This window comes from Phacochoerus africanus, chromosome 15, assembly GCF_016906955.1.
Source record: "Phacochoerus africanus isolate WHEZ1 chromosome 15, ROS_Pafr_v1, whole genome shotgun sequence".
In the NCBI taxonomy this organism is placed as follows: domain Eukaryota; kingdom Metazoa; phylum Chordata; class Mammalia; order Artiodactyla; family Suidae; genus Phacochoerus; species Phacochoerus africanus.
Window position 1 is genome coordinate 135,750,549 of NC_062558.1, and position 27,629 is coordinate 135,778,177.

General features: G+C 50.1%; 1 protein-coding gene across 1 annotated transcript in view; it reads right to left on the reverse strand.

Moving 5' to 3' along the window:
- The window catches only part of ADAM12 (ADAM metallopeptidase domain 12), a 377,142-nt gene that overhangs the window by 111,679 nt on the left and 237,834 nt on the right, over positions 1 to 27,629 (reverse strand). Inside the window, exons 5-6 of the mRNA XM_047762575.1 lie at positions 18,810 to 18,886; positions 2,260 to 2,443 (exon numbers count right to left, since the gene is read on the reverse strand). Of these exons, the coding sequence (XP_047618531.1) occupies positions 2,260 to 2,443; positions 18,810 to 18,886 (261 nt within the window). The remainder of the gene's footprint in view (positions 1 to 2,259; positions 2,444 to 18,809; positions 18,887 to 27,629) is intronic.

The following is a 27,629-nucleotide window of genomic DNA, read 5'->3' on the forward strand; positions in this document are numbered from 1 at the left end:
GACCCTGAGTGCAGATTTATTCCTGCTGCTCCTTGAAAAAAAAGCACACATCTGCAGAAAAAACAAAACCAAAAAAACAGCCTGCAAGCCAATCTTTGCAACAGTTACCATTTAGAGGGGACAGAAGAATGCAGGGGAAAAGCACACGCAGTTGCTGCAGTGCATAGACAAGATGAGTTAGCTGCAGTTACATTGATCTCTGAGTATAAAATACAAGCAACAGAAGCAAGGCAGGTAAGCAGCACAGAACCTGAATATGTCCCGTTCCTATTTATCTATCGGGGTGCCGCCCCAAACGGTCTTGTATATAATTCCAGTTCCCACCTATTCCCCTTATTTGCAAACTATTTTTTGTGTCTTTTCACGATAAGGCTGTACTTAAAGTCAAAGACTTTGTTGCTTTCATAAAAACAATCACGAGGAGAAACACTGAGAGAGCAGAGTTGAAATGCCTGAGCCGCCTCCCCTTTTCCATGTAAAGGTTCGTTTACACGTCAATATGCAATATTAGCCAAACAACACTCTTAGGAGGTTTCCTCCCTCTCTCCTCAACATAACTGGAAATTACCATGCCCATCACAGTTCGAGGGAGCAGTGAGCTTAAAGAATTAATAGGTGGCTGCCAAGGACAGACGGGGTGCGCACTTCTAAATGAAACGGCAAATGTATCTGAGTGTGGCTTAAACTGTCAAGGTATAAATCTCACAGGGTGGATAATGTGTGTTCAGCAGGGTCCTCAAAGCAAGGCGCCTGGAAAACAAAATGCAAACGTTCTCCCTGTTTATGCCTGGGAAAGCTACAGCTTAATCACATCTTCTCCGAGGTCTGGAATCAAAGGCCAGAGGGTTGGAAGCATAAAACCACCGTGCCCTGGTGGCGCAGAGGCCAGCCAGAAATCTGTGACTCCGAAATGCTGGGGGGACGAAGACAGGATGAAAGTCCTCTCAAGGTGCTGGTGATGGTGGTGGTGGGGGGGTACTTTTGAAGCCCTATTCCCAGGGATTGAGGGTCAGCCCCCCCTCACTGAGTATCAATGTCAGGGTCAGCCACAGTACCTGGTGGGGCGTGATGGAGGAGAACAAGAAAAAAGGTTGCAGACACCTGCCTTGGGGTATATTAACAAAGAGAGGAAGTTAGGGTCACATGGGTGGAATCAGGATGGAAAGAATGAATGGAGCATTAAAATGAAATTGATTCAGGTTCCGTCAGGAGTAGGTTAGGGGAACACACACTGGGCCACAGGCAGGAGAGAAAGGTTAAGAATGAGAAGAAATCGTGTAGCATAGCATTTACTGTTTGAGTTCAGAAAAATGACGAGGAATAAAACGAGGCACAACACACAGGAAGCCACACAGCACTCAAAGTCAGGAGAGAGGAACATCCCTCAGACCGTCGGATGGAAGCACGAGTGACGTGCTCTCTACGAATTCTTGATGTCTTGTCAACAGGGGAACAGGAAAGAGAGAGATGAAAAAATCAGGAAATGGTGGGTAACTTCCTATCGGGTTGTCCTCATTTGAATTCGGGGTGGGATGTGGCTGCCCTTACTCCTTTGTAAGAGGCGTCTGCTGAAGCCCACCCACCGCTGATGTAAGAGGTCAGGCAGACGTCCAGGGCGGAGGTCTCCTGGGGTGGCACCAGGGGGCTGACCTCTTAGCCAGGAGGGAGATGCGGGGCCGGACTCCATGAGGCAACTATTCTTTGCAGCTCTGGAGCAGAAGGGAAGGCCTGTGATGAGGAGACCCAGGGGCCAGTGGCCAGAAAGCAGAGACTCCCCCTCCCCCAGGCTGGGGGCGGAGGCAGGGAGTGGGACAGGTCTCTGTGGCGGGGACACTGCTGGACCAAGGCTCACTTTATCCTGCAGAGGGAAGTGGGCAGGGTGGGGAATGCTCTGCAAATCCTAATGGAGACCCTAATTATAAAACAGACTTCCAGTCCTCCTGTGTATTGCAGAGGGGCTCCAGAGTGGGGCAGACTCCAGAAGGCTTTCCCTGGAGATGTAACGGATGGTGCTGTTGTGTCCTCTGAGCCCAGCTCTGCCCAGCACTGGTTAATGAGTCTGAGGCTGGGGCTTGTAAGACCATATGATGGAGGTTTCAGCCTGTGGGTGTGTTCCACCCACATCATGTCAGCCACCTCCAGATACACTGGGTGACCCCAGACACAAGCGGCGAAACCTCTCCAGGTGTCCTAGCAGCGGGCGTCCCTCGCCAGAGCCCCCCAGCTCCCCAGAGACCCAACACGGGGTCTCCCTCCTACCCTTGTCCGTGTCTGGGAGGGTGGTGGGAGTCTGTGGTGCCCGACGAAGCCTGACATGTTGGAATGTGATGCACAGGCACCCCAGGTGCTCCGCAGGTTCTCCACTGGAAAGAACTTGTATCTGTTGGTTGCATTTTTCATTGGCTCCAAGACATAGGTGCTATTTCCAAAGGTAATAAGTCCCCTGTTGAGAAAGAAAGAAGAACAATGATGCAACGTTTTTGTTTCAGTGACATAACGTTTAAGGACAGCTGCTCCTTTTTTTTTTTTTTTTTTTTTTCAGGAGAATAACAAATCCTTTTACTGATAGATTGCCTGACAATATGTGCCTATATATTTTAGCTACATACTCTGCTCTCTCTTTACAAGTCAATGATATTTATTTTGAAACCAACACAAACACAGAAAGTTTGCAAGGACAGTACAGGGAACTGCTTTTTTTTTCTTTTTCTTTTTTTGCCTTGAACCATTTGAAAATAAATTAAGGGCAGCTTCTTTTTTATTACTCAATGAATTTTATTACATTTATAGTTGTACAATGATCGTCACAGCTTCTTGTGGCTAAAACCTTTTTTTTTTTGAGCATACTTGATTTAATGAGAGAGAGAATAAAAGCAAAAATGCCAATTTATTTATATTCTCAGGCCTGAATTGGAAAGGACATCTCTGTGCCATATGTTTGCATTGATTTATTTTTGCAAATCTTTTGAAAACTAAGTCTGAGAAATGTTTTGTTTCAAATATTTGACGGTGAAGAATAGACTGTGTTAGTCTTTACATTTTTCATTTGTTTGCTTTTTACTTCTCAAGGACATATTGTTGGGAAGAAGAGTTGAGAGAAAAGATGTTTCATCTGCTGAGAAAATAACTAGATCTGAAGTAGCAGACATGATTCAGAAGGGAAATCGTTTCTTTTTTTTAAGGAAAATTCCTACATCTGAATTATTCATCCTGATCAGGTATACTTCCTAAATAGTTGGAAGGATTCTGATACAAGGTTGAGTATAAATTTGTGTGTTTTTTGTTTGTTTGTTTTTCAAACTTCTGGTGACCAAAGCGGAAGGAAGGGAGGGATACATTGGGAGGTGGGGATTGTCAGATTCCACTACTGTATATAAAATACATAAACAACAAGGACCTATACTGTATAGCACAGGGAATACCTTCAGTATCTTATCATAACCTGTAAAGGAAAAGAACTGGAAAACGAACATATATACGTGTAACTGAATCCCTTTGCTATATGCCCGAAATGAATGCAACATTATAAATCATGTGTACTTCAATAAAAAAGAATAGAAAAACTTTATTATTTTTTTTGTATTTTACTTATATAATTTGTGGGAGCCGTGTGCATAAAGGAACCAGTGTCAGTGGACAAGCAGCAGAACTGCTCCTCGAAGGATGAGTTCTGCCCCCGGGTCTGTTTTGGCTGAAGGCGGATGGCTCTGTCTTCTTTCTGAATGAAGTCCCAGGCCCAAGATGAGAAGGAGACCTTCCAAATTCAGCCATCTGGCTTACGTTCCCGTTCTGCCACTTCCAAGCTGTGTGACCTGGTCCTCTCTGAGCCTTCGATTCTTCACCTGGGCAGCGGGGCTGCTCTGCCATCTCATTAAAACCTTTAGCCCAGTGGAGGTCCCACGTCAGGGCTTGAACGGTTGGAGCTCTTTTGTTGGTGACGGGGCAGAGCCATGGACAGGCTTCTGTTAACGTGTTCATCCACAGACTGATGATTTCAGGAAGATCCCGGGCTTTATCCACACATCTACCCGCCTCCTGGCCATGCGTGGCTCCCAATACAAACTATAACATTAATAAGATAAACATACTCCGGGGAGTGATGATTACAAAGGAAGAACCCTTTATGCCAACATTTAGGTTTGGGAATAAAAGTGTAAGTTCTTTTAAAAAATGGACACATTTGGGAGTCTCTGCTGGGGTGCAATGGCATCGGCGGTGTCTCTGCAGCACCAGGATGCAGGTTCAATCCCCAGCCCGGCACAGTGGGTTAAAGGATCTGGTGTTGCCACTGCGGCTCTGATCTGATCCCTGGCCTGGGAACTCCATATGCTGAGGGCAGCCAAGAAAGAAATAAAGGGAACACATTTGCTAAATATTCTAACTTGCAGAGATAGAAAGCGATCTTAGACCATGCACCCAGGGCATGTCTGACTGTCTGGAGCAGGACAGAGCCGAGGCTGTGTCCTGCTTCCTGGAAATAAGCCATGTCAGCATCCTTTGAGCTACAGGGGAACATCAGGCTCCACGTTGGTTTCTGTTTCTCTTTTCCAACATGGAATAATAAGTACTTTAATTTTAAGAGCCTCTTCTTGATGTTGAAATCAGCTTTTTCTGCAGAGAAACGGAACTTTGGGAAAGAGTAAACTGGCAGCTCTGAGTTCCCACACATCTAGCAACTTCTGTTATTGATCAAGTTGACCACAAGGTCTCCACCGTGGACGTGCCTAAAATTTTCATGCAAAATTCGTCTGATTTTGTAAAGAGAAGCTTCTAACACGGTGACACTTAACCTTTTCTGAGACTTGAACCTCCTTCGTCCCCCCAGAAGAATTCGCATATCCATAGATCCACAATATTTTGCAGATAATGTCAAAAGATGCAGGACTCTGGCAAGCTGTATGGGCTCCAGGTTTAGAGCATTAGTTCACACATGATTTCTAGTGCCTCAATCCAAGGATTTAAAGAAATAGCTTGGTCCTTAAGAAATAAGCTGAGAGGGTTGGGGGCTCCATGAATTTCTCTCAGATGACTTGCGCTTGTTTCCAAAAGAGGGAACTTGAAAAATGTTCCTGCGTCATCCACTGTCGCCCATTGACTGGTTCAGCTCTTGCCTCATCCTGTGCTTACGGATGGCTCACTGATAGGTGACTCTTTAATTATCCTCACATTTTAATGCAATGACAGTAAGCTGAACACGAAAATGGTAGGGAAGGAAGAGATTGGCATTGGTCAAATATTTACTTTCACAACGGGTGAACCCTTGCACATTAATCAGTTCATTATTATTCAGTGGGTTTCCTCCACTAGTCCTGTTTGAAGTGTTACAGCAGTGGGAGAAACAGCAAGATCCTGCCCAGGCGGACTGCAGCCTAACTGAAAAGATGGCACTAAGACACGTGGCGTAGGTGGAAGCCGTCGCAGGGCTAAGCTCTGTGTTACCAACGTGCATGACATTTATCTGCTCAGAGATGAGGGGAGCCAGTGCGGTCTGAAGGGGTCTTGGCTATTTTCAAATCCCTCAAATTGGCTAAAAGTCATTATACCCAGTCATTCCCTGACCCCTACTCCAGAGCCCTCCGCCAGTGTTCTTACGTATCATCAAGGAGGCCGCGTGGCCATGACTGCGATCATCCACTGGGGTGGCTCCTTTGAAAGCTGGGTTTTTGGTTTTTGGGTTTTCTGTTGTTGTTGTTTTTAGGGCTGCACTCACAGCATATGCAAGTTCTCAGGCTAGGGGTTGAATCGGAGCTACAGGCTGCCGGCTTATGAGCCACAGTCACAGGCTACGTGGGATCCGAGCCGCATCTGCGACCTACACCACAGCGCAGGGATTGAACCCGCATCCTCTTGGATACTGGTCGGCTTTGTTTTTGCAGCACCACAATGGGAACTCCCGAAATTGGGGTTCTTTCGCTTTTTTTTAATGCTTCAAGAAAGCAATGAGCCAGTTTATTAAGGAGAAGACACTTAACACTGAAAAGTTTTATGAAATAAAACTTAGATTTCTAAGTTTAGAATGAGTAGCAAGGGATTTTTCTTTATGAAAGTTGGTTTTTAAAAGTCTAAATAAAAAAGAGAGCTTAAAAAAAAAAATAAGCCAAAGGAAAGTGGAAAATGAATACACTTCAAGAGAAAACAGAGACTGGCTAGAAAACTGACTTTCCTGCCCTAAAAAGAAAAGGACACCAGCATTTCGTTCTGCATTGCAACCTTTGCTGTTTCACATTGGAATGAAACACGCTGAACGCTTACAGGAAAACATGTCACCAAGTCCGAATCACGAGAAGCAAAAGACTGAAAACGTTTTTCTATTTAATGGAAAGTTTCTAGAAATTGTTAGTCAGTCATAAAAACGTTCTCATATCTCCTTTTATCTTTTAAGTCATCCAAAGGCCAGATGTTGAGAAACTGGGGTGAAGCCTTTCCCTTTGCTCCAAACAATTGGCAGAGCCTATAATACATCTTAATTAAATAATTGCCTTGGACTGTCTGGGGTATAATTAATCATTTAGCTCTAGAGATGGCTGGAAACCACAGTGGACACACAATTCAAGGATTCAGGGTCTCTGCAATGTAAAAATTTGACGTTCTCACAGCCCTTTCTGGCCCCAAGTTAGATAAGCGAATGTAATCTAAGTTGAATGTCATAGGTATTTGCTGTGAACTTGGAGTTGGGAGCATCTCAGAGTGGGGAGTTTAAATGCAGCAGACTTTGGAAGTGGGGCTCTTTCCCCATTGGTAGAGCGCGGGGTGGGATGAGGGGGAGGGGAGGAAGGTGAGAAGACAGTGTCCAAAGTTTGGGAAAGATGAAGACAGAGGGCATCTTCCCTAGGGGGCGATTAGGAGAATCAGGAGGACCTCGGACCCACCATTATGGGGAGGGGTGAAGTCAACTTCTGGAGCCGAAGAAGGAGGAGTGGTTGGGGGTGATGAGACCCCCACCCACACCCCGGAACCTCTGCCTAGGACCCAGGCTCAATGGCTCCCCCCATGGCACAGCTCTAGGTCATTCCCACCCTGTCAAGGGCATGCAGGTAGCCTGAGGAACAGGTGGGACCCAATCTGGGCTCCTGTATCCAAGTCTTGAGATTTTCAACGCACGCGCTCTCCTGCTTCCCTCCAGCGATGTTGTGAGAGGGACGTGGGGCCTGGAACAGGATGACCGTGATGGACACAGAAGTCAAAAGGACAAGCGGCCAGAGAAATAGAGCTGCTGCTTTGAAAAAAGCCTTATTTTAAATTTCAAAAATCCTGTTGTTTTCCCTTCAATGGCGACAAAGAGGAAGCTATTAAAATTTTAAGCTGATTTTGCCACTTTCGAAGAGATAACTCAGGGGACCCATATTTCCTCAAGACAAGCTTTTGTCCTTCTTAATATTCAGTTTTTAATCTCCAAAGCAATGGTGCATCAGGCAATAACACAGCTTAATAGTGTTGCTCTTATTACGATTTTTCCTGCTACTCCAGGCAAGCAGGGGAGTGGCACATGGATTTTGACTACCTCTAATAAGATGATGATTCAAAAATATGAACTACAAGTCCCTGCTGTGTCACAGCAGGTTAAGGATCTGGCATTGCTGTAGCTGTGGTGTAGGTCGCAGCTGCGCCTAGAATTTGATCCCTGGCCCAGGAACTTCTATATGCTATGGGCACAGATGGAAAAGAAAAAAAAAAAATTAACCTGGCTAGTTCTGTATTCAATTGCTAACTGAATTTTCTTGGAAAACACTTTGGGCTCAATACCGTGCTTCCAAACATAAGTTAGAAATGTAGCTGGCAGAGTTCCCGTCGTGGCTCAGTGGTTAACGAATCCGACTAGGAACCATGAGGTTGCGGGTTCGATCCCTGGCCTTGCTCAGTGGGTTAAGGATGTTGCCGTGAGCTGTGGTGTAGGTCGCAGACGCGGCTCGGATCCCGTGTTGCTGTGGCTGTGGCGTAGGCCATCGGCTACAGCTCTGGTTTGACTCCTAGCCTGGGAACCTCCATATACCACAGGAGCGGCCCAAGAAAAATGGCAAAAAGACCAAAAAAAAAAAAAAAAAGGAAATGTAGCTGGCATAAAATTTAATTTCAGTCCTTTTTGGAAAGGCAGTCATAGGCAAAAGCAGCATCCCATATTACTTGTGTTGGATGCACAATGATGGCGACAATATTAGTAAGAACACATAAACACTACTGGCTTCTTTTCAAGAAGGAATTTCCAGGTGAACTACCCATGGTCAATCAAAGCAAGCAGGCTTCAGCCCCTACTGTGTCCAAAGCTCCGGGCCAGCTCCCGTGGGACACAGAAAGTCGTCTCAGCCATGGTTCCCATTTCAGGGTCCTTTACAACTAGGTTTGGGAGGCATGACCAAAGACATAAAACAAACTGTTGCATAAACGATGTAAGAACGGCTATTACTTACTGGCACATCGATGGTAATAATTACAGCTGTGATTTATGGCTACCCTGAGCCAGGGTCCTTTTAAAAAATAACAGCTTTATTGAGAAAGAATTCACAAACCATTGAGCTCACTCTTTTAAAGCACGCACTTCGATGGTGTTGTTGCCGAGCTGTACAAACACCACTGCCCTCTTACTCTAGAACATTTGCCCAACCCCCAGAGCAAACCCCACAGCCAGCCGCAGTCCCTTCTCACCCTCCCTGCCCCCATGAGCCAGGCTCTTGAATTCTCTCTGCTCTGGTGTCTACAGCAGTGCTGTAAGGCACATGTCATCAGCCCCTTTTACTAAGCCAAGGACAAGAGCTCAAGGTCTCGGTAACGGGTAGAATTGTGTTTCCCACAAAGATATGCCCAAGGCCTAATTTCTGCTACCACCTGTGAACAGAACTCTTGAAAGAAAAAAACGGGGCGTGGGAGGAGGGTACAGATGTGATTAGGTTCAGGATCTCAAGATGAGTTTATCCTGGTTTGGGGGGGAGTGACATTCAATGACGTGAGTCCTCAGAAGAGAAAGAAAAAGGAGAGGACAGAGAGACACAGGGTGACGGCCACGTGGACAGAGGCGGAGACCAGAGGGATGCAGCCACGAACTGAGGGGTGCTGAGGAGAGGCAGGGCCTGGGAGAGGCAGGGAAGGGATCCTCCCTCAGGGGCCCCAGGAGGAACCAAGCCTGCCGACGCCTTGACGGCAGACATCCGGCCTCCAGGCCATGAGAGAAGACGTCTCTGTGGCTTCAAGCTACCCAGTTTGGGGTCATTTGCTATGGCAGCCCCAGGAACTAATCCAGGCACACGGCGGGTCAGTGGCAGAGCCCTGATGCCCCAGACGGACCTGGCTCCCCAAACTGCTCCCTTGTCCTTGGCCACACTGGATGGCCAGCCCCTCTTCTGCATCACCAAGGACTTGAGCTCGGGTGGGCACAGCGAATTCCAGATGCAAAATGCCAGAGGGGCTCACAGCTGCCCAGGGGCCAGGCAGTCAGCCCAGCGCTGACCTAGGCGTGGTGGATAAATGGCTTTGTGAAGCAGGGGACCTTGAGGGGAGCTCTGGAGGTTGGGGGAGGCCTGGAGATGAGGAGGGCTCAGGGCCAGGCGAGTGGCCTTGAGGGAGCAAGGCTGCAGGTCAGACAAAGGGCGGTGTGTGCTCAGCAAGAAACACTGGCTGAAACCGAGACACGTGCCGAAGGCCAGCGGGGGCTGAAGTTGGAAGGCGGGCGCTGGGCCTGGGCCACAGGTGGTGGAGGGCACAGTGCTCACCCTGGGTTCAGACCTTGGGCTGCATCTGTGGCCCCATCACTCACGGAGCCACACATGCTCCATGCAGACTACAAAACCGCCTCTCGTATGCACTTCCAACTCTCACTGGCCAGGACTTGGCTCTTGCTGGGCCCTGTCCATCTGCCTGTCCCCAGTTCTGTTTGGGGCCTCTAGCAAAGCCACCTGCTCTTTGTCTTGCAATGGTTGGTGGCCATCCTCTCTGGCCTTGCGGGATGTGAGCTGCTCTAGGGCCCTGTTTCCACTGGCCCAGGCTAGCCCTCCCTTCCTGCAGGGCTGCCCAGGCCCTTCTGTCGAGTTTCTCGTGGTTTTGTGCAGCCCTACTTCACGGCACTTGCTTCTTTGTACTAAAATGATGTCTGGCTGCAGGTGATCAGCTTCTGAGGAAGGGATATGGATAAATGCCTGCGGAAACGCCACTGAAAGGAGCACGAGAATGAGTGAGAGGCTGTGACGTGCAGGCTGTGGGGAGCCGTGTGGTTTTGAGCGCAGAGGTGGTGGGACTTAGGAGCAAGCAGTGTTTTTGAAACAGGACCTTCTGGAATGTGCGAGAGGGCGGTGAGGGGAAGGGCGGAGGGGGGAAGCTGGGTGGGAGGCAATTTAAAAAGCCTGGAGGGAGGGCCGCTCTGGGGTGGGATGTGGAAATGAGAAGAGGAGGTGGGTGAGAGATGCTGCACTCGGGGAGCAGGCGGGGGCTGGGGCCCAGGGCAGTCCTCAGAGACCCGGCCAAGCTCAGGAGCTGGAGATGGGCTGGCCCTTTAGTGGAAGAGTTCAGGAGGGGAGCCTGTCTAGGGGGGGAAGGCTTGGGATTTGGACATTTTGAGATCTGAGTGAGACTGCAGCCTGGGGAGAGCTGAGACTTGACCTGAGGTGTCCTTTAGGGTGGGGACCCGAGCAGCCTTGGAGATGGTGCTGGTGGGCTTTGAAGCCAGCTGTGGCTCCCACAGAGGTTGACACAGGATGAGGGAATGAATATCCGCTCGAGAGAAAGAGGAAGGGAGAAGGAGGACCCCAGCCAGAGACGGCGTGGCCAGTGGGGGGAGGGGAGCCAGCATGGCCCAGCCGGGTAGAAGCTGCAGGAGCAGAAGGTCATAGGGCAGAGGTCAAGTCAAAGTAACTTCACCTTAAGCGCATTTCTTTCTTAATGTGATCTACTATACTTCCAAGATTTTTGAAACATTTAGACTGGCTGGGATTAAATCTCATTGGCCACTTGCTGGCTTGGGGAGAGCACTTTATCCCACCAGTGTTTGCTGAGCACGGGTGAGGTGGGTCCAGGGATGGGGTGGGTCCAGGGCCCTGCCTCCCTGGAGCTCAGGTCCCGCAGAGAGGACAGCACAGGCAAGGTTATCACGATCACGTGTCTGGGTTTTCAGCCCCTTAGACCACTTTGCTGTGGGCCCTTGACTTTGAGCCGTGAGATGTGGAAACCCACATGCACCCAGATGGTGAACACTCGGCTTGCGCGGTGAGGTGCCGGGGAGGAAGAGCGACTCCACCGCATCCTCGGATGTGGCTGCTGCCACGAGAGCACAGCGGCTCCTTCCCAGCTCTCGCCTCCCTCACTCCCTCCGGCTTGTTTTCCTCCTAAGATCCGTTTTTCACTTTCTCAGCTGAGACAACTGGTCGATTTCTTCAAATGGGTCAATTCAACTTGTTTGTTAAATTGTAAATAACAACACTGCATCAAAACAGAAATTTTTTCTTTCTTTTTTTTAAAACAATTTTTTTTTGCCCTGATTGATAAACTGCAAATGATTACTTTCATTATAATGGCTATTTCTGATTCCATGGTGACTTCTACTGTTTGAAAAATAAGCTGATTGGCTCTTTCAGTAGTAGCAGGTCAGAAGTATTCCTGCATCTCGGGTTATATTTGATTTCATCATATCAAATTTAGTGCAAGAAACTTTATGTCACATAATTAAAATGTAAGACATTAAAGGAACACCGTTACGCACCAGTGCTTTTTCAGGTACCAAATAACCTCGCATCTGAATAGTTTTATTTAATTGAATATTTAAAAGCATCTTATTCTGTGTCCTGCATCCAAGGCCACGGCTAAGAGCTCCGAGGCCTGCAAAGAACATATCAGACGTGCTCTGAGGATCCTTTTGACAGGGTACTGAAAGCACGAGGTTCTGCAATTGACTGTAAGTGGGCCAAGGGAGGACAGGTGCCTGGACACAGGGACATAAACAAACATCCATGAAGTGCCTGCTAGGCTGCAGGAGCTGTGCTGTGTTAGCAAGGGCCGTCTATGGGAGTACAGGTGAGGTAGGGTGAACTGTATGGCGAGGAGTGTCTGGGAGGCTAAGGTGGGCTTCCTGGAGGAGGCATCATCTGATGAGAGCCTCAGTGGGAGAGCGAACCTTTCAAAGGTGCTGAGAGGTGGGGAGAGGGGTGTGTCCCAGGCTGAGGCTCAGCAGGGATAAAGGCAGTGAGACCTGAGGGGCATGTGCTGGAAACAGCTAGAAAACACTGCAGCTGGAATGAGGGGGCTTCCTCAGAGTAGGGGCTGAAGGGGCTGAAGATGAAGGTTGGATTCAAATTGTGCAAAAGGTTTAGTGGAGTAAATATGGAGCGAGGAGTCAGCCAGACTTGGGTTTGAGATGGAGTTCCGCCCATTTCAGCTGAGGGACTATGGGGGAGCCGCTTTCCTAGCCTTCTCATCCTCATCTGTAAACTGAGGAGTGATACCCGCGGATGGCTTAGTGAGCATCGCGGGAAACATGCCAAGGCTCTGGCTAAAGGCATGAGATGCCTCTCTCCCAAGACAGCATCTGCGATGAGGAAGGGGGCAACAGCATCATGTGACTTCAGGACCTGCAGCTCCCAGCCACAGAATCAGGACCAGGCTCCTGGTGACTGAGCCTCCACCGCTCTGTGAAACAGGGACACTAACACCTGCCCCTGCCCCCTGAAAGCAGAAATTGATGATGACAAAGAGTAAGTCTGACAGCCTGCTTGCCATCACCACTCCAGGGAGAGAGTGAGTGTGTGTGTGTGTGTGTGTGTGTGTGTGTGTGTGTGTGTGTGTGCGCGCGCGCGCCTGCGCGCACACTGTGTCTGCGTGTGCCTGCATGTGAGAGCATATATAAAGTGTGTAGGTGTGACTGTTGCACACCTTGTGCTCAGGTACCCTAGACCATCTAAAAGTGAAATCGTCATTACAACCAATACCTAGGTCACAACTCCGGATACCGGTTTCCTCCCCTGTTACGCGAAAGTTTCCCCTAAGTCAAAGCGCAGATGCTTCCTAAGCAATGGAGCCTAACTTCCCACCATGTCTGCAGGTGATAGGAAAACGCTTGGCTTATTCCCAAAGTCTGAGCCCCCAAGACTCCTTGTGCCAAATTTTTGAGAGATGGGGCAAGAGAACAAGAAGAAATAATGCGAGACAGTCTCTTCCCGCAAGGAGCTCCTGCTCTAGCTGGGAAGCTGGGAGGGGAGAGAAGTGTGGTGTCTGTGAATCAAGTCAGGACATGGGGACATGGCTGGATGCCCCAGCAGAAGCGAGCCAAGGCTGGATGCCTGTCCCATCACAAAACACTGCCACCGAGCTCCTCTCGGGGCTGGGCTAGAATTCCCTCTCCATCCCTGGACCAGTGTGGTACCCAGGCATGACAGTGTCGAGGAGCATCTGGTGCTCCCAGGATGCTTGTGGGCTTGGGGACTCAGGAGCAGGGGGTGAGACACAAAGCAGTGAGAGCAAATGAGAGAGGCGGGGAGAACCATGATGGCTGCACGGACACTGTGCTGATGGGGGCTGAGCATCTTAGGGAGATGTGAAACGAACATGGCCTGAACTTCCCGTGTGACTTGGAGTCCTTTCAAAGGATGAATAAGCTCCACAACTAGGTCACTCGCTTTATGACCTATTTTCCACAGGGCACCTCATTCACTCCATTCAAGAGCCGTTTCCTCTTTAATCTCCCTTTTCTACTGGGATCTCTGTGCATTTTTCTCTCCTTATCTTTTCTCCTTCAAGCTTCCAAGGAAGAAGGATGGCTTGTTTGCATCCCTCCTCTCCTCTCTTCCAGGACAGAGCTGTCCTTGCCTGCCCATCTTTGATCAGCCTTTTTGAAGCAAAGCAGGATGCTCCTTCCCTGCTTTTTCTCTGCTACCCTCTAATCCGCCCGCTGTAATTAATGCATCCCCAGGACACTCGTGTTTTCCTCCACGTTCCTAGATCTGAACGCATTTTGGGGTCCCACCACCTTTCACAGAGTTTTCAGTCCTCATTTTCTTTCTCAAAATCTACCAGGCTGGTGCGACTGTGGTTGCATTTTTTATTTCCCCTCTCAACTGATGCTTCTGCCAGGGAGCGGGTGATGGAACACAGCTTTGTCTCTGGTCTGACTCTCTCCTTGCAAGACCGTAAAGTTGACTACATAACTCCGGAATTTCTTGTTGATGCACGGTCTGCTGCTTTTGCAACAACAGCACAAAGATCTGGGAAGTTCGAACTCTCAGGAGTGCCATCCCCTCGCAGTCTGCTCCATCACCGTTCCCACCCCGTCTTGGTGGTCGACACCAGCCTACGCAGCGCTGACTCCCCTGACTTTTCCCGAAATCTAACCACAAGTATTCCACAGTACTGCTCTCTGCCAAATGGGGGGCTGGGCCAGGTACCCGGCCCGGAAGGTTCTCCAGGTGCTGGAGATGGGAGGCGGCCCCTGAGTCACAGTCTCAGAATCTGGTAAGAGCCCTGCACCCCTCTGTGTTGGAGGAACTAAGGGCCCTGACAGTTACCTGCACTGACGGGGGGCAGGCCTGGGATGCAGGAGGATGGGGAGTAGAGAGCGGGGGGCCAGGACGAGCCAAGAGCACAGGTTCATCCTATAAATGTTCTTCAGGAATACCTACCTAGTCCTTTGTCTTCATATATTTTTGTCTTTTTAGGGCCGCACCTGTGGTATATGGAGGTTCCCAGGCTAGGGGTCTCATCGGAGCTGCAGTTGCTGGCCTACACCACAGCCACAGCAATGCCAGATTTGAGCCACCTCTGTAACCTACACCACAGCTCACCGCAATGCCGGATCCTTAACCCACTGCTCGAGGCCAGGGTTGGAACCCTCATGCTCACCGACACCGTGTCAGTTTCTTAACCTCCTGAGCCACAACAGGAACTCTATCTTCATATTTTAAAACCAATTAGTTAATGTTACCGGTTTTTAAATTGTTTTATTTAGTATAAAAGGAGCTATTAGGAATTCCTTGGAGATATCCTTTTCTCTTTATCCATCAAGAGTTTGATACCCTAGGATTTCCTTGGTGATGCAGTGGCTTAACTGCTGTGGGTTGGGTCACTGCTGTGGCCTGGGTTCAATCCCTGGTCTGGGAACTTGCACATGTCATGAGCATGGCCACAAAAAAAAAAAAAAATAGAGTTTGATATCCTATGAAAACCTCCTAAAAGTTATCAGACCAATCCAGGTGCCTCTATCATGCCCGATCTCAGTTTTGCTGGTTTACAATTTCTTCATAAACACAGGGATGCTATTGCTGGAGGTGGCCTGTTGTTTCTCTGCCTCCCTGGCCCCCATCTGTCCTTTCTCTGGTTTTCCTCGGGGTACTTGCCCCTCCCACCATTTCTGGCCCCTGAGGCTGTGTGCAGATCACCCGCAGCCTGGCCCAGGGGTTGGGCACATAACCTGTTAAACCAGAGCATTCTACCCACCACTAACCATGGTGACATTTCAGGGATGGGCCCATGAGAAGGACCTCATTTTTCTATTTGCCCTCTGAGGATATACGCCTGGGCTGCCTGCAGACCCTTTGTCACCATAAAAATAAACAGTGCCTGATAATGAAAACAATACAGAGGAAGGTAGAGGCCAAAGATGGAGAGAGAATGGACGCAGATAGCATTGGTTAGGCCCTGGAACCAGCCATGCCTGAAGCCACATCTGGACCTTTCAATAGCATGAATCTACCTCTACATTTTGTTTGTCTTATTAAATGTTTGAATTAGTTTTTATGTTCTTTGGACACACTGCCCTCTAGGTTAATTGGAAGGTTAGAAAAATCTAGCTTTCAGTAAATGGCCTTTCGACAAACAGGCCCATCTTTTAGGCTCTTCGGGAGGTGCGACAGTAGAGTGAAGATTCTCCTCCTGTGTTAGAGACTCTTTACTTCCAGGCATACGGGACAGCACACAAGAGTGGGGTGACTGTGATTCCCAGGGGTGTGTCATTCTCCCACCATGGCCCGTGTGTATCCACCAGCTCTCTTAAGAGCAGTGTAGCTCTACATGGAATTAACCCGGAGGCACCTCACTGGACTCCTGACTGGCCAGTCCCAGAATCAGGGAATGTGAGACTCTCTCGAGGGGCTGATGGTTTCTCCACCGGCTGCTCCCTCGAGGTCAGGCACAGGGCTGGGCTTTCCTATAGGTCCCTGCCCTTATTTTCACAACCACCATCTCAGCTGAGATTTCATCTCTGTTTCAAACACAGGGAGAGTGGGGCTCAGGGAGGCCCCGTGACTGGCCAGCTGTGGCACGGCTGGTCCCCTGCTTGGGCTACTGTGCTCAGGGCAGGAACAGCTATGGTTCCAGGCAATCCATCTCCAGCTGGTCACTCATCTTTGTCCCAGAAGCCACCCGGTCTGACCCCATGCTGTCCTCCAGCTCCGTCTCCTCCAGGAGCTGGAACTCTGTTTTCCATGGAACCCGGGTCCTTGTCCCCACCCCACTCTTCCAGCCCCTCACTGGTCCCACCCTCCTCCCTGTGCAACTCAAACCTCCCCTCTGTGCTCTGAAGGCTCAAGGTCCATCCTCAAAGACCCTGCCCCTGTGCCTCCCTGAATGCTCAGCTCACCTCCTGACCCCAGCCCACGTCTGCCTGGGTGGTTTCCCCGTGTGGGACTGGAGTGGGGAAGTGAGTGGGGGCCTACGCCTTGCTCAGTCTCTTAGATGCCAGGGCTGAAGACTCAAAAACGAATCTGCCGTCTCAAGGACTGGGGGAGGTGTGGGAAGCAGGACGTCCTCCTCGGACGGTCGCTGCGTGGAGGAGGTGGAGGGGGCATTTGATACTCGAGGGGGCAGGACGGCCTGTAGCCCCTCCCCCCGAGGGGCGCCTCGATCACGGGAGTTACGGCGCCCACGGCCTGCGGGGCAGCGACTGGCAGCACAGAGACACCGGAAACCCGCCTAAATGTGCGTCGAGGGAAAAGGAGACGCGGGTGTTTGTGGAACCGAAGGCTGGTGGCCATGAAGAAACGTGCTGGCCCCGCACAGGCCACGGAGGACCGCGCCCAAACCACGGGGACCCGGGAGCCAAGGGTGGGACGCGCGGGGCCGCCCTCCTTCCCACGCAAGGTGCCAGGAGGTCTGCACCACGGAGAACGGGCGGTGGCGGGGAGGACTAGGGGGGCAGCAGGGGGCATGAGGGCAGGGGCTGCTCCGCCTGCAGCCCTGACACCCCAGGGAAAGGTCGGATGGGAGCAGCGCCTCCGGGGGGGGGGGGGCTGTCTGGCACCGAGGCTGCCCGACCTCCAGCCGCCCACGGGGCCCAGGGCTGCGCAGGCAGACCGGGCTGCTGCCACGCTCGGGCGTGCAGTCGTTCTAGAGCATTCCGTTCACTAGCAGCCAAAGGGGCGACTGGAATTCAAGACTGCCTGCTAAGGGCCCACCGCGGGCAGGAGTCCCCGAGGCAGGTTTCCGGAAGTGGCTTCCCGGCACCCTCGGGGGGCGCGTGGCCTCAGCAGCCCCTGAAACGGGGATCTGGGCCTGCGAGGTCTCCACGCCCCTCACATCGGCGGTAGAGTGTCGCACACGCTGTGCCATCCGTTGTGCGAGGTGTGCTCCGTGTTGTATACTCGTGTGTGGTGCGGCGTGTGTCATCTATTGTGTGTTATAGGGCGGGCCCGGTTTTGTCCTGTGTGTGCGGGTAGGGGTGCACAGTGTGTGGCATGTGTGTGCTACACTGTGCACAGGTGGTGCATGTAGTACATCATGGGAGGCATGTATGGGGTACCGTGTGAATGTCGTCATGTGTAGATGGGGTGTGGCTGTTGTGTGTGTGGCATATTGTGTGTGAATTGTGCATATGTTGTTGTGTGTAAATGGTGTGTGGTATATTTTGTGTGTGGTGGTGTGCGTGGTATCTTGTGATTATTGTGGTGTGTGTGGTGTCGTGTGTGTGGTGGTGTGTGTGGTGTCTTGTATGTGTGGTATCTTGTGTGTGTGGTATCTTGTGTGTGTGGTGGTGTGTGTGGTGTCTTGTGTGTGTGGTGGTGTGTGTGGTATCTTGGGTGGATTGTGGTGCCTGTGGTATACTGCGCATTGTGTGTGTGTGTGTGTGGTGTGGGCACAGTGGCTCACTGTCACAACCCCGCACAGAGCCTGCAGACACACAGGGCGCGGTCCTGCGCTTCCAAGGCTGCCCTCCCCCTCCCAGGCCCCTCTCGGTCCCCCCGCAGAGCGGCCTCCTGGTGCCACAGGCCGAAGCCAAGCAGGACGCTGAGGACAAGCTTCTAGGTCACAAACTCAGTGAGCAAACCCAGGAAAAAGGCTGAGGCAGCTGGAAATCGGTCAAACAGACGGGTTTTCCTGGGGAGCCCAGGGACCCCAGGGGCAGGCGGCCAATCACCGTCCCTGTGACCAGAAGGGATTGTTTCCCCGTGTGGGGCGAGCCCTGTGCCACCATCCACCCCCCCCCCCGGCTCAGAGCACCCGGATCTGGACTCAGTGGGTCCCTTCCTTTGTCTCTTGAGAGGAGGCCTGTTTCGTTTTTATGGAGCAAGCAGCTTACATGCTAATACCTAAGGTCCTATTTTTTAAACACCAGGAATTGTTTAGCATTGAGCCACATAAACAAAAGATATTCCCCAAATCCTTGGATGCCGAAGCCCAGCCAATCCACCAGGCCCGAGGATGGCCCTGAAGGGGGGCGGCGGAGGGGAAGCTGACGTGGGGGGGTGGGGGCGGGGGTGCAACGCTCCGGAGTGGCCGTGTGAGGAGCTCCCAGTCCTGGTCCTGCCAGGCCCAGGCAAGTCCTGTCTCTCTCCCTAGTGCTTTGGGTGATTGGAGAAGCGGCAGAAGCTGTCCCTGAGGCCAGAGCTGCCAAGGCCAAGGTCGCTTACCTGAGACCAGAACAAGTGCTGAGACTGACCGTGGAACCAGGATACCCTTGCACGTGTCCATGGTAGTAACAGTGACCCTGAAAGGAGGAGAAAGTAGGTTCAGTCATGTCTGCTCATGTCCACTCATGATCGACCAGCTGCCTCCAGCCACCCTGCTTTCAGCTACAGAATTCTCTTTTGCATAAAGTATCAAGGCTGCAGTCGTCATATTTAATGCTAGCCCGACGTGACCCCGCCAGGATCTATGGCAGGCATATCTGATTTCCTTAGAGATTATCAATAGGGTTTTGAAACGCATCCCAGTTCCACTCTTGTCCCTCTGTCACCCTTCAGGAAAGCCCTGATACAAAATGTTTTACAAAATCCAGCAGCTGAACAAATCCCATTACCATTGCCATTTTATGCTCATGTAAATTGTCTTCCGTAATGAGATGAGGAACCATATGGGGTATTTAAGCACCCTGTGAAATGCAGTAAAACGAGGCCTAAATCTCTGGCTTATGAAAACAGAAAAAGAGATGGGAGGAAGGGTGGTGAGGAGAGATAGAGGGATCTCGAATTGCCCAACTGAGAGCAGGAAAAGTCTCTCTTAGCAGGACAGGAACACAGGAAGATCTTCGAAGACAAAAATCTCTGTGTGACATGCCTGCAAGATTGCCTTTCTTTAATAATGTCACCTGCAAAAACAAACCACAGCACGGACACTTCCTTAGGGAAGACAGATACCTGTCCAGAATCAAGGTTGATTTTGCTGTTGAAAAAAGGTTATGCTGCAGCCCCAGTTAAGTGGCTGGCTGACAAGAAACTCTCAGTGCGCTCAGCGCTCGGAATGCAGGCAGCGTGGGGTCCTGCAGCAGAGGGCTGCATCTTCTAAAGTGGATGCTGGGGTTTCAGCCTCAGCACACAGCTCTTCAGTCAGGACCACAGATGGTCACCTTTTCCAGAGCAGGGCTGGGTGTGCAGGTGTTCTGCCCGATAGGGACAAAACTCCAAAGACCTCCTTGACCTTGCTAAAAAAGAGGACCAGGTGGGACTGAGTGTCCGGGGAAAGCTGCTAATACCACAAGAAAGGGGCCGAGGTGATCTCTCTGTCACTGATGGGAGGGCCAAATCTGGGGATCCCCCGAAAGGGAATCAGAAGGAAGAGATGAAATGCTGCCATACATTTGTTATTTCGACTTTTTCTTGTTGATTCTGGGAAGCTCTTTATATATTATCAGGATATTAACATTTTGACTGTGTGAGAAATGTCTTTGTAACTGACTTAGGATTTTTTTTTTTTTGGTCTTTTTGTCCTTTTTAGGGCTGCACCCACGGCATATGGAAGGTCCCAGGCTAGGGGTCTAATTGGAGCTACAGCTGCTGGCCTATGCCACAGCAATGCCAGATTCGAGCCTCGTCTGCAATCGACACCACAGCTCATGGCAACGCTGGGATCCTTAACCCACTGAGCAAGGCCAGGGATCGAACCCACAACCTCATGGTTCCTAGTCGGATTCGTTTCTGCTGCGCCATGATGGGAACTCCCAGGATACTTTTCGTTTTGTCCAGAATTTCCAATTCTTATAAAGTCAAAGGTTGCTTCTGATGGCTTTCTCCAAGGCCATACATATGTCCTCTCTTTCATAGTCTTAGAATTAGTTCTCTCATCAAACTGGAATTCATTCTTGTGGAAGTGTGAAGTGGGAATCGAACTTTCCCCACAAAGTAAGAGCCGGTTGTTCTCTAGCGTCACTTTGCTTTTCTCGTTGCTTTGAAAGGCCACCTCGTCATGTATGGAAACCCCACATAAATGCGCAGCTCCGCGCCTGTATTCTCTGTGCCAGTTCACTGAGGCAAACCTCTGTGTGTCCATTCCTGGGCCAGCATCACACTGTTTTCCTCCCTATTCTGTGGTGCATTTTGCTATCAGCACAAGGTCTCTTTTTGGATGGTAATTAAACTCACGAAATGTAAAATTCACCTTTAAAAAGCATACCACTAAGGGTGTCAGTACCTCCACAATGCTGTTGTGCCGCCATCGCCACTAATTCCAAAACATTTCCATCACCCAAAAAAGAAACCTCAGGCGCCCATTAGCCGTCACTTCCCTTCCCCCATCCCCCAGCCCCCGGCAACCCCGCAACGACTTCCTGTCTCTGTGGATTTGCTTATCCTACTCATTTCATGTCACCTAAGTGGAATTACACAAAATGTGGCCTGTTGTGTCTGGCTTCTTTCACTTAGCATAATGTTTTCAGGGTTCATTCATGTTGTAGCAAGTCTTAGCACTTCATTTCTTTTTATTGCTGAATCAAATTACATCACACACATGCAGCACGTGGGGTTCTCCCATTCATCAGTGGATGGGTATATGGGCTGGTTCCATTTTTTGGCTATTATGAATAATGCTGCCATGAACACTTGTGTACAAGGTTTTGTGTGGACATATTTTTTTCTTTCTTTCTTTCTTTTTTTTGGTTCTCTTGGGTATACGCTACGGGTGGGTCTCTGAGTATAAACCTACAAGTGGAGTTGCTGGATCATATGGTAACACTCTTTACGTGTTGAAGTCCGGCCAGTCTTCCCCCAAGCAGCTGAACCATTTTATATTCTCGCTGCATGGAAGGAATGCATGCTGTCCACATCCTCATCCACACTGCTTACTGCCTATGCTGTCGCTTACACATCCCAGTGTACAGGAAGCAGCATCTCCCAGGGGCTTTGATTTTCATCTTCCTAATAGCTCACAACATCGGACATTTTTTCACAGGCTTATCGGCCATTGGGGCATCTTCTTTGGAGACGTGTCTATTCACACCCTTTGTTTATTTTTAAATTGGGTTTTTGTCTTTTTCTTATTGAGTTGGAAGAGGTCTTTCTATAATCTGAATACGAGACCCTTATCAGATATATGGTTTGCAAATAGTTTCTCCCATTTTGTGGGTTGTTTTTTCACCTTCTTGACGTCTTTTGAAGCACCAAAGCTGGTCATCTTGATGAGGTCGGAGCTCTCCATTTTTTCATTTGCTTACTTATGCTGCGGGTGCTGTAGCTGAGAGACCATTACTTAACCTGAACGCATCACACTTACACCTGTATTTTAAGAGTTTTATAAGTTTAGCTTTTACATTTCAATTTTGATTCACTTTGAATTAATTTTCAAATACGCTTAAAATAGAGGTCCAAGTTCACTCTCGTGTGTGTGGATGTCCAGGTATCCTGAACCATTTGTTAGAAAACTATTCCCCCCCTGGCCCCAAACTTTGTCTTGGCAACCTTGTTGAGAGCAAGTGGGGTTTTTAAATTTTTTTTTCAAAAGTTTCTACACTATTAATGCCTATTTTCTCTTTGGTGAATTTTATTTTTTTGTCTTTTTAGGGCCATACCTGCTGCATGTTCTCAGGCTAGGGGTCGAGTTGGAGCTGTAGCTGCTGACCTACACCACAGCTCATGGCAACGCTGGATCCTTAACCCACTGAGGGAAGCCAGGGATCGAACCTGCATCCTCAGGGATACTAGTCAGATTCGTTTCCACTGAGCCACAACAGGACCTCCTCTTTGGTGAAATTTAGAATCAAATTTCAAGCTCTGCAACAATCCACTGGGATCTCAGCTTGACTACTGTGCATGCGTAGGTTGATTTAGTCAAGATCTATAGTTTGCACATGAGTTCTTCTCTTCACACACATGGCATGTCTTTCCCTATAATAAGGCCATTTTTAGGTCCTTCGATCTAGTTTTGGATGTTTTTTTTCAAATGGCTTTGGAAAGTTTTCGTTAAGCTTATGTCTAGGTATTACATAGATTTTATGATCAATAGGATGTTTTTTCTATTACATCTTGTGTATGGTTATTTTTCATGTAAAGGAAAGGTTTCTTTTTTTCTTTTTAAAGTTGATCTTATCAGACCCTCTGCTGGACCATCTTATCAGCTGAACAGTTGGTAGTTGGCCTTTTTATGTTGGCAATTATACCAACTGCAAACGATGGAAGTTTCATGGGCTCTTTTTGGACACCCAAACAACGTTGAGGAGCGGCATACTTGGGGTCCAGGGACAAAGGTGGGAGAGGGACCTGCCCACAGAGGGAAAGCAGGTACAAAGACAGTGGGCAATGGGGGAGGGGGGCAGCTTTGAGGGGGGGGGGGCCTCTGCTTGTCTGGAAGATTCTGGCGCAGGAGTGCAGAATCAGAGCTCTGTTCCAATGAGCCCATGGCTCAGGAAAGGGTGCATGAGGGAGAGTGGAGGGGGACACCTGTCCAGCCACACCGGCATCCAGCCAGGCCATGGAGATCCTTGCTGCCAGCTTAGCTTGCCTGTTCAGCTTTCGTGAGAAGTAACTTCTGAAAGGCCCCCTGGTCACCTCTCTCTTGGATACTTAAGGGAGGTGTGATAACAGTTCTCTAAACAGGAGGGGCTGTGTAACTAGGTTATAGTGCTCCAGGGCATCAGAGGGGTGCCAGACCCTCTGCACAGGGTCGGGAATTCCAGCCCTGGGTTCCGAGCAGGCATGTCAGAGCACAGATGACTCAAAAAGTGGAGTCAATGGGATTGGTGGCGTCTCTGGAGCCCTGGGATGCAGGTTCGATCCCTGGCCTGGCACAGTGGGTTAAAGGACCTGGCATTGCTGCAGCTGCTGTTCAGATCTGACCCCTGGCCCGGGAATTCCATGTGCCTTGGGGTGGCGCCCCCCCCCCAAAAAAAAGTGAAGGGTCCCAGCTGGTGGCTGACTGGGGTAACCAGAATCACTGGGTTTTGACTCACCCACCTTTTTTTTTTTTTTTCTGTTTTGGACATGCCCCTGACATGTGGAAGTTCCCAGGCCAGGGATTGAACCCGTGTCCCAGCAGTGACCCAAGCCACTGCAATGATGCCACCAGACCCTTAATCTGCTGAGCCACAAGAGAACTCCTTACTGACCCATCTTTGAGGGTCTTATACATTAAATAATTTGTTCTGTTTTAGAGGACTGCGAACTGTTACTATAGGAAGCCCAGTATGGGTTAAAAAATTTAAAACCCAGCAGTGACGATAATTGTCGTGACTGAGGTCTCAAATTTCACACACACTTATTCTCAGGCTCAATTTGTTTTATAATAGATTACTTATCAAATGTACTTTCAAATTAAATACCCAGAAACATAAGCTCATTAAAGCATGAGCTGAGCACAAATTAGTATGAAATTCATTTCCAGTTCAACAAGAAGGCTGAAGCATTGCTCACAAAGGAGGAAGGGGCGCGCTCTAGCTCTTCCCCACCAGTCCTCCAACAGTCCAGCCTCTCTTTGCGCCAGAGTCAACACCTTATTTCTTAGCTCTGGGACCACTTGCTGTCGACAGGTGAGTAACAAGCCATTGCTCACCCTGACTCTTACGAGAACTCCAAATTCCAGAGTCTCCAAAACAATCACAATCTCATGAAGTATTATGTTTTTCAACACGACTAACTAAACGCATAAACAGATCCGATTTTGCGTTCCTGTTCCTAACGTAGTAAAGTCATCATATAGGTAAACGGACAAGTCATATGCGTCACCTCACTGGGGGGGGGGGGGAAGAACTTGACTGCGAGAAATGGAGGAGACGTCTGCTCCCCCTCCTCTCGGGGGTGGGTGGCTGACCCCCTCTGGCAGGGGCCGAGGTGGAGGGAGCAGTGCAGGCAGCATCACGTGGGGGCCCGCAGTGCAAAGTCTCCAGATGAATGCGTGGCCCCATACCTGAAGGCCAGGTGGCCTCCTGTGGACTGATGCTGAGAACCTGCCAGGCTGGGGAGACTTGCGAACACGTGGCCTGCTGGATCTAGATGTGGCCACACCAGTGCGAGACACAGCCTCCCGTGTGCCTTGGAGGTCAGGTGCCCCAGAGCCCACTGGATCTGTCCATCACAACAGTTACCCTTGCAAGCCTCCCCAGACCGCATCCGCTCCCAACTGCCTCAAGAGAGGCAAACTGTACCATCTCCTTCTTTCTCTCATGATTGAGCCCCTAAAGATTCGGCTGAACGAGACAGTGTGCTATCTGCAGTCATCACGGCCTCGTTCTGCTGATCCAGTACATTCTCCTTCTACCAACAAAACAGAACATAGAAAATAGTCCCAAACATGCATAACCACAAAATTACATCTTTTCCTTTACAAAACCTCTAACCATGTATTTTATATGCTTATTACTTAACCTAATGCATGTCCCCCCTCCAGTAAAATAAATTCTCCTTCTGTTTAATACTGTCAATCAAATATAATGGTGGTGGGGGGGAGAGGAATATGGAATACGAACTCGTGAGCTTGAAAACAGGAGCCTTCAACTCTCTTCCCTCTGGGAAGTAAAAGAAAATTTGTTACCCAACTCTCAGTGGATTAGAAAGAAAGGAACTTTATATGCTAACAAAATGGGCCTGACCTTGTGATTCCAAAGGACTGCGGGCAGACAAATTCCGAGAGGGAATATGCTGAGCAAAATCCTTTTCCATACCCCTTTCCTTGGGAACTGGATAGCACCTCCCCCGCCACATGCAATGTGACAAACCATCTTGATTTAGCGTTTGAATCACACCCTGTTCTGGCTGGAAGGGAGCCTCAGGCTGTCCAAGACCAACCTCCTCTCACAGATGTGGTAACTGAGACCCTGACTGGCGAAATGACTGTCTAAGGTCACAGAGTCGGTTCACGGCGGAGCAGGGACGGAAATCTGAGCCTCTCAACCGCAGCCTGGACGGCTTCCCTTCAAATTGCGTTGCTCCGAACATGCGCCCTGAGGATGAGACGTTATCATGTAATCTGCAGGCATGGATGGCAACCTTTCTCCAGGACACTTATCACAAATGTCACTCGGTCGCACATGGAGGATAAGCAATGAGGTCCTAAAGTGGGTCCCATCACTTGCGATGGAGCATTGATGGAGGATAATGTGAGAAAAAGAATGTCTCTATACGTACACCTGGGTCACTTGGCGGCACAGCAGAAATGGACAGAACAGTGTACATCAACTACAATAAAAACATTAAAACACAAACACAGAAGCAAACGTCACTCAGAGAATCCTAGGAAAGTCAAGTCATTTCCAAACTCAGATCTGCAGATCGGAGGGGTGAGGACCAGTGAGGGCATGTGTGCACACGTGTGTGTAGGTGTGCGCTCGAGCGGCTGACCTGCGCCTCGGCACCCCAGTGCTCCGGGCTCTCCTGCCTCGTACGGAGTATCAGACCCCGCAGACTACGTGTTTGCTTGAGACTCAAACAAGGGGACAGGGCAGTCAAGGCAGGGAAAAAGCGACTTGGAGGCCCCGTGTGTTTCTCTGACGGGGTGACACTGCACTTTGCCCTGAGTGTGTACAGCACGGGTTGTTGTGAAATCTGTCAGCACGCCCGGCTCCCTGCGCTGCCTCTGCTCCCTGTTCCAACCATCCCTGCTCCCCGCTCCAATAAGAACCGTGTCTGCTTAAGAGACAGGAAAGGACCAGCCCTGGGGACCATTCACATGACTCTGCTGTGCTGGAAATCGGCACCAGAGCACACAGCTTACGAAATAGCATTTGCCGTCCCGTCTCAGGGAGCGCCCTGCAAACTGCGCCTGGAAACAGCAAGTCTGCAATAAGAGTAAGAGCGCTGGACGGAGCCGGCGCTGGAAGTCTCCTGGTTTGAGACTCCGTTTTGGCTTTTAATTTGTAAAATGGGATTGACACTTGCTGCCCAGGGTGCGAGGCTCAAAACAATCTGTGAGGCGTAAGGGATTGTCACAGATCGAGGACATATCAAAGCCCTTGTTCTGCCCATCCGCCTCTGCACTGCACCCCAGCTCGGTGCATTTGTGCTGAAGGAATGGATGAACCCGTGGGAGTGAAGGCGACCCCCGAGCAGCAAGTGGGGTTTTCCACCACTGCCGCACTAGCTCCTATCTCGGGGCTCTGAACCTTCTTGGCTGTTGTGCAGGACCTCGTGGGGATCTGGGAATAGGAGCAGGAGCGGGGAGGCAGGAGCAGGCCAGTGGCCCCCTCATGGAGACACACACGCCTTAGGAGCCCAGTTCCTAGCACAGCTCATCAACTCCTTTCTCGCCCACAGCTTCCTCTCTCTTATTATCCTGAAACACCAAGGACCTCAGAAGGAACAGACAGTCCCAGGGGTTAAGAAACACTGTGACTCTGTCATCAAAGCATATCAGTGGCTGCGACAGGCTCACTTTTCTAGGCGGCGTGCCAGCTTCAGGGACTGTTTCATGTTCACATTCACAGCTGGTTCGGGCTCAGGCTGGGACTTAAACCTGGGCTGCCTGCCTCCCTGGCTTGTGATTCCACCCTTGACAAACACTGCGCTCCCAGACAGAAGGCTGTCTCTTTCAGAGAAGGAAAGTCACCCAGCCCGAGTCCTTCTGGGAGGGCACTGCAGAGCCCACGTGCATGTGGCTCTTCCCGGGTTTGGCTCCTAAAGCCCCTCTGACGTGAGCACATCATGTCTTCTGTGGTCAGGCGGTATGCTGCCACGTGGCCCTGGACTTTGGGGATCGCAGTTCCACTGGGCTTCTGAGCGATGTACTCAGTGCATGCCCAGAGCACTCTGGGCCCCCTCCCCGTGGCCCAGGCCTGTGGGTCAGCACAGCACCCTCTGCTCTCCCCCAGAAGCACTTGCTGGGTCTCTCTTTGCAAACAGACACCACCCCATTCCATTCCTGAATCCACCTCGCTACAGTTTTAGAGGCTATATCTCTGCCGCAAGCACCATGGCCGGGGACATACAAAAGACACACCCCAGAGTTTTGCCTGCATCATCGTGGTTAGGAGAGCAGGTTCTAGCCTCAGACCATGTGCGCTTGAATCCTTATTAGCTGGGGGCTTGGTCTAGTTA